The sequence below is a fragment of the Kryptolebias marmoratus genome, linkage group LG9, assembly GCF_001649575.2.
Source record: "Kryptolebias marmoratus isolate JLee-2015 linkage group LG9, ASM164957v2, whole genome shotgun sequence".
Taxonomy (NCBI): Eukaryota; Metazoa; Chordata; class Actinopteri; order Cyprinodontiformes; family Rivulidae; genus Kryptolebias; species Kryptolebias marmoratus.
In genome coordinates, this window is record NC_051438.1 from 22,564,157 (window position 1) to 22,574,191 (window position 10,035).

At 35.2% G+C, this 10,035-nt stretch overlaps 1 protein-coding gene across 5 annotated transcripts in view; it reads right to left on the reverse strand.

The window, feature by feature from the left end:
- The window catches only part of diaph2 (diaphanous-related formin 2), a 347,968-nt gene that overhangs the window by 136,634 nt on the left and 201,299 nt on the right, over positions 1–10,035 (reverse strand). For all 5 annotated transcript variants that reach the window (XM_017408298.2, XM_017408297.2, XM_017408299.2 and 2 more), the window contains 2 exons: positions 2,359–2,460; positions 252–491 (listed from right to left, as the gene is read on the reverse strand). In XM_017408298.2, coding sequence (XP_017263787.1) covers positions 252–491; positions 2,359–2,460 — 342 coding nt within the window. The remainder of the gene's footprint in view (positions 1–251; positions 492–2,358; positions 2,461–10,035) is intronic.

Below are 10,035 nucleotides of genomic sequence, written 5' to 3' on the forward strand. Positions count from 1 at the left end.
TTAGTCGCTCTTCTTAAATCATCACGTTGTATATTTACCTTTTAGTGAATATGGATGCTGCCTTTATCAGTAAAGCCACATCCAATAGGTTTTTATAATCATGCACTGCAGTCAAATTAGAGGGTAGTATGTGAATAGAAACTTGTAGCTTGGTTAAAAGAAAAATAAAATAAGAACCTTTAAAAATCACTTTCATGTTGATGTCAGTTTATACTGTTAACATGTTTATCTGTGGTGTGGCCGTACTTTACCTTGCAAAGGAAGCTGATGTTGAAACCAAATGTCTGTGCATTTCTTGAGCCAGCATTCATGTAGTTGCCAACCAGCAATATGAGCTCCAGAAGTTTGCTGAAGCCTTCGCTTTTCTTCACCTCTTCACAGGCAAACGTCACATTCATGATGTCTGGTCGGATGTTATTTACCTGTTCTTCAAACGTCAGCTTAAACAGGATGCCATTGAGTCGTGGCCGCAGCAGCTTTACTGAACTCATCTGAGAGTTGAAATAAAAAACACAAACACAAAAGAAGAAAACAGTTTGTTCAGGGTAAAACCAAAAGCCCAAGGCCTTTAAACAGATTAGTTACTACATATTCAATAAAATTTCACCTTCTAACATTTTTTTGTAAATCTCTATGTAGTTTACTATGTTTTTTTGTTGATGGTATCATGAAACTAACAATCACTGTTAAACATTTTGTGCTAAATGTATCTAGGAAATCTATCGCTGATAACTAATACTGTAAACAATTCAATTATTAGTACTCTTTATCCTTAAAAACATTTTTTTTTTTAATTATGAGAAAGATTTTAATGCTTAAGCAACTGAACTGTGAATGTAAAAGACAGAAGAGCCTTAAACCATATTTGCAAACTTAGAAATGAAAGCGGGGGGGTATTGATGGATAGTTGGGTGAGGGAATTAAAGCAACATATTGACACAAGATTGTTCCCCCTCCAGTTCCTTGTTGTGAAGGCAGACACAAACAGAAGCACTCCCACCCCTTCGTTGAATTGATTTGTATACAATAATAAAAATCACACTGTAATCGAGCGAGTTGGTGACAGCTCGGGCACAGGAACGCTTGAGCAGTGCTTATTTCCCAAGGGAACTAAATATATCTGCAATGAGGAGAAGCTTAATCAGTAAGGTGGTATGTGATCACAACATTGGTGAGATCGCGAGACAAAGTGCCACCTCCTGCTTCACTGCATCCTCTAAAGACGTAAGAAGAAAGCTTTCAGTGAGTAAAGAGAATTACTGGCATGATGAAGCATATCTGCAACCCTTGGGTCTGACTGAACATGTGTTTTATTAAAGAAAACAATGTACCTCTATGGTCTTGTAGAAAAGTTAACATTAAAGGTATCATATTTCTCAGTAGCCAAAAAGTGTTGGATATTCTCTCAGTGAATAGATGGCAGAGGTTGTTAATTAAAAAGTAATTACAGCTGTAACTAATTGGAAAGGTCAGAGCAGCTTGAAGATGCACTTCCCTTCTTCTGAAACAGGTTTACAATACATCAGTTTAACCACACCTACTCAGTCAGTCTCATTAGTTGGTGTAACACCACTTAAACCCAGGCTGATTTGCAACTATAGCAGGCAATGCTGCTAATACATAGACTTCACAACAGATTAAAATATATTTTTTCTTTAATTTGCATTATTAAATTTATCATCTTGCAAAAATCCTGAAAGCTAATTAGCCACATATGTACAATAAAATAATTACAGATAGGCTCTGTGTATACATAAATTGTTTAAACCTGACTTTAATAAATGAAAATACAGGTAATTTTCTGAAGACTTTAATCCAAGTATACAATATTCTCCACATCATTATTTATCATGCAACAGCAAAGAAAGAACTTTGGATCTTCATGGTAAATTGATAAGAGGACTGGGATACATCACCAGGCTGGTTGCCTAAAGCTGCATACTTTTCAAAGACCTTTAAACAGACAGGAGTCATAGCCTCGGGCTATGATTTTTATCATGAGACAACACTGACAGCTGATGTCAAAGTACGGCATTCACAAAGTTCTTCATGCCGAATCCTCATCAAAAATGATTGAACTATTCTTTGCACAAGTCTAAAGGACTTTTTTTTTTTTTTTGACGAAAGTCTCTGTCTTTTGGAAGCTGCCTTACCAAGTTTCAACATAATTTCTGAGCTGTTTATGCTTTTCAACTTATTAGTTTGACTAAACCATTACTGCAAGACACGGCAGGAGCCTTCTAAAATTTAAGTATATCAATTTTCTGTTATTTGCTTTTTCACAAGCCAAACAATCCACACCGGAGAATGGTTGTGTATAGTGTGTGTTGTATTTTAAAAACAGCTTATTATACTCACCACAATGCCAAACTGCTCTGACTCCACCAGCTCATCGTATTCACCCTTTAGTTCCGCAAGAGCGCTCAGTTCTTTCTGCTCAGGCAAGTTCTTTATCAGGTTCTACAACGGAAAGAACACACACAAACACACACTGCTGGTAATGCAATTCTTATTTTTCTGTTCATGTCAGGACAAAAAAGTTACATACAATAATAACAGCTTTAGTTATTTATATATATCCATCCAAGCCTGAGTGTCTCCATTCAATTTTCCTGGTTTAAAATAGACTGAAAATAGTCTTTAAAATAATATTATTTTTACACAATATAAGTGTGGCAAGAACAAATAAAACTGTGGTCTAGGGTGTAGCTTTCTAGTGTTAAAGTAAGTGACAAGTTGATTAACCAGAAGCTTTAATGAACTAAAAAATAGCATATGAAATGATTTTTTGATTTTTGTTTCATTTATTCATTTGTTTATGGACTTCTCGTTGATTTTGTAGTCTCATTTCATACCATGACATTTAAGTTGATACCCATTTTATTTCAACATAATTTATCTAAATATTAATTGACAAAGTCTAATATAAAGTAAACAAGATCACCATTTTAGTTTTGCCCAAATTATGTAATAATTTATCAAACCAACATTTTGATGTACTATTTTTAGAGTGATCATTATTTTTAAGTGATTTTTTTTCCAAAACCCATTACCAATCGTCATTCAAAAATGTTTTGTTTCATTGCAAATAATAAATAATAATTTGAGGTACTTGAAATATAATTTATGCACAGAATGAAAAGGTTTGCTACTAATACCGACCCTTGGGAAATTCCACAGATAATGTCCAAAGCTTTTGTATAATGCTCTTCCCAACTATGCAAACTAATTATTGACAATTAATATGAACTATTCACCCTTTTCAGTCCTGCCCCTCTAACACCAATCCATTCCAATTTTTCAAGTATCAAATGATTATAAATTGTTTTTAAAAAATAGCTTTTTTGAGTCAATAAAACAAAATCTCCATCCTTTTTTCTACAGGATCACATTTCCTTCAAAGAGTTCTGAGGTTTGCTGATGGGTTAGGAGAAACAACCACTGCTAGTAATTGTTGCTTTTTTTACCGTTAGAGTCATGGCCCTAAGCCAATTACTAAACTCGTCAGGGATCCTCAGATAGCCGACCTTCTGGTGCATAATGCACATCAACTTGTAATTGTCTATGAAATGCATACAGAGCCTTTGCCATTAATTTGCTACTGCATGATAAAAGGTTTATTTTTTGTACTGCCAGAAAAAAAATAAAACAAGATGCGGTTGGTGGAGGCGAGGTTGAAGATTAAGATGGAGATGAGGGAGATAATGAGAGGGGATGCGTATTCAGTAAATGTTAATTGTTTGTGTGAAGGTCAGCCAAGTTAATAAAATTGACCACAGCGACTTTTCCCCCCTGTGTTTCTCAGAGGAAAAGAAAAGAAAGAGGTGCCCTTTTCCAGGTCTTTGCAGAGCTTCCTTGCTCATTAGCTCCTCAAATTTATTCAGCAGGAGCAGACTAGTGCAGGATCATGTGACCAGATGGGAGGCCAGACAAGAAAAACACAAACCAGACGCTGCTACTGGGCCACAGACTTGGCTGCCCATGTTATGGACCTCTGCAGCCATCACAGTCAACACAGTTATAGTCTACTGCCCACTAATGATGACATCTCCGTCATTCCCTGAGGGAATTCAGCACTATAAAAAGTAAACCATACTGCAAGCCATGCAACCTTGTTGGCGATGCAGCCATTAAATCAAATGCTGCTTGCTTTTTGCCAAAGCCCCAATTAGTGTCTGCAGCAAGCAATGGTGACTTAATAATAAATGCTTTTGATCATATCAGCAGAAGCAGAAATAATTGTTGCTGATGATAATAATGCAACTATTTTTGTGTAATTGGATTTTTAGGAACTGTACAGAAGCTACACAATGAATGGGTACATCTTCTACCATTTTTTTCTGTTTTAGTCATAAACAAACTCTGTTTATTGCTCTAGTGTTGTTAATTATTTAGTAGACTAACAAAAGTTCATTTATTGATGTTTCACACCTGCTGAAAAATTAGCATACAAGATTTTAAACAAAAAATAAAAATCAATGTTTTTACATGCATGCTTTACATTCAGTTGAGAATTAAATGGCATAAAATGAATCCAAAAACGTTTTAGAAATGAAGGTTCAGTCAAAAAAATTATATTCAAAAAGGTTTCCTATTTATTTTATCATTGGGTCAGAATGAAAAACCATCCATTCATAAGTCATTTATTATGTATCTTTTGCTATTAAAACAGACAAATGTGTATTTCCCAACAGTTTTTTATCCTTCCTTTTTGGCAAACATTTTGGAATATCTTGTCAACTTCATACAGTGAGTCTTTTCCAATCACATATGTTTCATTACAATAAAGAAATAAGGAAGCACTGTTTGCAGTTACTCCTGGGTAGGCATGTTATAAGACATATACATTTAAAGTGAAAAATGCTTCTAGCTGTAGCACTGTCTACATTTCTGTTGCAATTTTCTGAAATGCTCCAACTGATAAAAACAAGGTGAAGGAGATTAAACCCACCTTGTGCTCATCATTTCATTTGTTTGTCATCGTGTTAATTATCAGAAACCCCACAGAGTGCAATTGACACAAAGGCAGCACCATATGTTTAGCGATGTAGGAGATTGGGTGATGATGCTGAGCCAGACTTTTCACAACAGGCTATCAGTCACATACAGCAGTTAAGGAGAGATTACTGAAAGTATGATAGCAACACCTCACGTCTCTGTACTTTCTCGAGTCAGGATGAAGGGAAAAAAGGGTCAAATCAAATCTCAAAACTTCTACTTAATAAAGAGAAATAAATTTTAAAAATGGAATCTGAGGGTGTTAAAGGTATATTGATTGTGTTTTGTTTTGTTTGTTTAGTAAAAATTAATAAATTGTTGGTATAAATGGAGACAGTTACAAAAAGGGGATGAATTCAGTTTACTTTCGTGATTTTCTTAACCCACATTAAATGTCATCATCATTATAATCAAAGTTATATATCAAAACAATCATTTATCTGTGTACCAACTTAAAATAAATAAAATTTACTTTAGACAGTAGCAATCTAATGCCACAATTTCTATAAATCTGAAAATACCTAATAATAAAATTGTTATCTGTCAAAATATTCCATATATATATATTTGATTTTCAGAATGGCCATGTCACAAACAAATAAATTAGTCCGACTGTTTATAATCATTATTCCAATATATTAAAACATCACTGCAAAAAATTCTCTGTAAATCTGCAATACATTATTGTAGAGCAGATGAAGAAGTCAGAGGTCAGCTTCACAGTAAATTTAAATTGTTGCTTTTCTCTCTCGGTTAGCTGCAACTACTTGTTCACAGTTAAAATGCAAAAAATGTTGCTGAAGTTATTTCACTACTGCAACTCAGACTGTGCAAGACCTTTACCTGAGGAAATAAGGCAGCTGAGAGGGTAAAGGAGTATAGGAGTAATGAGATACAGGATGCGGTTGAGTAAACATTTGTAGAGAATGACAGTATCTGTAGGGCTTTTACTTCCATACTTTGATCTTTGCTGCTGACAGTCAGCTTCCTGTGAATCGAGCTCAGTTTCAAAGCAGCTGCAAAGCCATGCCAAGTTACAACTGGATGATACAGGACATGCATCAGCCTTACACTTTATCAAACTGTTTATAGTACCAAATGGTGTGAAAAATGTCTGTGCTAATGTTTTGCAAATGTAGCATTAAATAATACACTTTTTTGACACCAAGTAATAAATAAAGTTGAATCGTCTACTTTTTAACATATAAAACCTTAACGTTACCGAGAAACATTTTCCTGACAATAATATTTTTGCAGAATTTTGAGAAGTCTTCTCTATTCTTGATGATTTTGTTAATAAAACTAAAATATGTTGACAAAGCTTTCCTCAGAGCAATACAGTCTGTGTTAAACTAAGTTAAAGCAAAAATAACAGATGATATTTTGATGCCGTAAAAGACTTATCTAAATAAATTGCACTCATATCTGAAAGGCTTATGAGAGATCTGTTACAAAGACAGAAGAGCCACATCTGCCATGTGCTTGACAAATGTGATTTTTCTCCTTTTAATTGATGTTCTGCTCATTTTTGAGAGGCAGAAAAACATGTTGTACTCTGTCCATGCTCTGTGGTGAAGAGCAACCAGGGACTGCCATCTTCCTGCCGTGACACCTCAGCAGGATCCCTGCACGGCTCGTGGCAAATCAGTGAAGACTTCACTTTGAATCAATAACAAAAAATCAACAGAGGAGAAGACTTCTCAGTGCTCCAAAAAAACAAATATAATGAACAACATCTTGACAGTTTAAAAAAAAAAAAACAAGGCTAGAAGCATTTTTTTTAGTAAAAGTAACTAATTCTAATGTTTTGTGGGTGTAGATAGGATTGATCTGAAACAAAAGGTTCCTTCCACAAAACTGGAAACTGGATGCATGAAAAAAACACCATCAAAATGAATTTTGTTTATGATAATGGTGATGGTTTTGACATAATACGGCATTGCCAGCCAACTTGAGAAAGTCCCCTTAAACATTTTATTTCACAATGTAACTAAAAAAAATGGTTGTGTACTTGAAATAAAATGTAAGACATGTTGTCTTTTATATGTACACTTTCATAATAAAAAAAACAAATATGTATTGGTATAGGCTGGTATTTTCAGCAACTAAAACTAACTTACTAAAAACAACAACAACAACAAAAAAAAAGTAAAAAAAAAAGATATTTTCTCACTAGTAAGTATGTCAAACAATAAACATCACTCATACATGCTGGAAAGTCGAACAAATTTACACCCTGCCAAATCACAACCTCACTCTTAGCAAAGCCGCAGTCAAAGATTGACAGGCAACAAACTGAGTGTGACAGATTCTAAAATCGTATTAAAATAAATGAGAATTTCAGTCTAAGGGAAAAACACAAGCACTAAGCGAGAGAAAACGGCAGTTGAGAGACGGATGGGGGAGGGATTAATTTGAGTGCTTGGGCTGGGTAACCTGACATACTTAGTGTGACATTAAATTTGTCGTTAAAATATGAAAGATTTATTTTATTATTTAGTTTACATCCATACTTGAGCACTTACATTTACCACAGAAGGTTGTAAAGTAGGATTAGAAATAAAATTAAGAAAACAAATGCTAACACTGGGAAGACAAAAACAGAAATTTGGAATTCTGTAAAGAAAATGAAATGATTTAGAGAAGGAAAAAGGACCAAACACAAAGAAGTAATATTCTTTTATTGTTTCCTCACCACAAAACCCAAGGTTTATTCACCAATACTTGAAACTGCGTGAGCATCAGGAACTTATAAATAAATAAAAGAAACTGTAAATATTAATTAACTATGAACTTCAAATAAATTTCTAAAAAAAATTATAAAAAAAAAACATTATTCGGCATTAATAAAAAACAAAAACAAAACTGTTTCCTCCCAAAACATGATGACAAAGCTGCATGCAGAAGACTTACTTGGCAACAAACTTTTGAAGGTGGAGAAAAGTGAATGCACTTTTCTCTGTAATTGTGTCTCATTTGTGAATATTCTTCCAGTGCAATAAAGTCGTCCTAATACAAATCCAGCATATGAGACTGTCAATCAAATAAGAAGAGAGCAAGCATGCAAAACAGTAATAGAAATTAATTTGTTTGTGGAGCCTGCTGTATGAGTGTCTTTTTGATTGATGTGCCATCTGTCACAGAAACAAAGACACAGAATTGGAAAATGAAAACAGAAAAACTTTTTTTCATAACTCACTTATGTATATACAGCACCCAGCATGCTAGAGGAGACGCTGAATGGACGACGCATAATCAAAATTTAACTGCTGTGCTGCATTGTGCATTAACTCCCTTGTGGGTGTGCCTTTGAGTGTGAGTGTGCATGTTTGAATGTATGTGTTTTAAATCAATATTCAGCCTGAGGAGAGTGTACCAGGAGTGTACCAGGCCAAGACCCTCTAGCTAAAGATGAGCTGCTTGGTGATGATGAGTCTAAAGTACATGCAGTACTTTGGGTCCTGGCCATCAATTTCTGAAGCATATTTGATATTACACCCAACTACATTTTGTCTTTCTTTACTCTGACTCTGCTTTGCGTTTACCATGTTTATTCAACGCCCCTACTTGCTTTCTTGTCTTATGTTTCCAGACTTTCCAAATCTGTATATTGTATTTCACATTTCATTGTTAAATTTGCATTTGATGCAGAAGTGTTTTGTAGTGTGTGTGCCAAAATAAACTACAATTAAGCCCATGGGAGACTTGCTTCTCCCGCTTAAGCTCTAATCCAACATGCCCATACTTATCGCTTTGTCCCACATGTGCACTTTCACTCTGTGAAAACGATGCCCAACAATGTGCCAGTCTGCCACAATCACCTGTTACAGCGGCGAACAAAGGCTGGCATAGGCACCGGCAGGCCCTGCAGCCAATGAGCAACCACGTGTAATGATGGGGACCATGCATATGGATGAGCATGGCGGTGATGTGGATGATTGACAAGAGAGATAAACAATAATAACAAGGAAGGCTAGCTCGAAAGACTCCTGTGAGACCTGGTGGAAAGGTTGTTGCCATGGCGAGCTGAAGGGAAGGAGTGAAAAGCCAAAAGCTTGCAACACTCGCGTACAGTAGGCGATCTATTTATTATGCATTTTGATTTCATACAAAATCCTAAATGAATGACTAAAAAGCTACAAGGTTCCCCCCTTCCCACGACAGCAACAGACTAAGGCAATTCACCTTTTTTAAGCATGTATAATCATCACTGAAGTCCCAGTGCAATAAGTGTACAAAAAATGCAAATAGTGAAGCATTTCAGTGTGTTTAATTTGTAAAATAAAACTATATATCTGTAGAAAGTATAACAGTTATGTTCTAAGGTAATTACTTGTATAAAAAAATAAAAATAACTAATCATCTAACTTAAAGCTTTTTAAGGTTTGTTACATTTGGCCAAGCTCGGCTGCCTAACAACTCTTATAATTCTTGTTGATTATAACACACAACTATAAGCACCAGCATTAAAAACACCACACCAAAAGGTTAAATTTAATTAGTATATATGTAAAAATATGACAGGATGATAGCAATAACATGACTTTGAGGGTCAGAGGGAGAGTATAATATGACTGAATAAAACATTTTATATATAATATCTGCTGCCAGTGAAGGTGGAGTGAGTGCACTTGATGAAAACTCCTCTATATTGAATTCTAGAAAAATGCATTTTAAATCAATGAAAACAGAAAAGAATGATGCATGATATTGAAAACAAAAAAGGTCTTTTATTTTGGTTTCTGTCAATCACTACTCAAGGGTCAAGCTGATGAAATGTATGTCCAATCAAGTTTCAGACTAAATATACTGTAATATATATATAAAAAAATTCCCTTCTCACCCTCCGCGGGTGGTCTTTGTTTCATCCTCTGAGCTCGGGTCCTCTACCAGAGGCCTGGGAGCTTGAGGGTTCTGCGCAGTATCTTGGCTGTGCCTAGAACTGCACATTTCTGGAATGAGATGTCTGATGTTGTTCCTGGGATCTGTTGTAGCCACTGCTCCAGTTTGGGGGTGACTGCCCCTAGGGCCCCGATG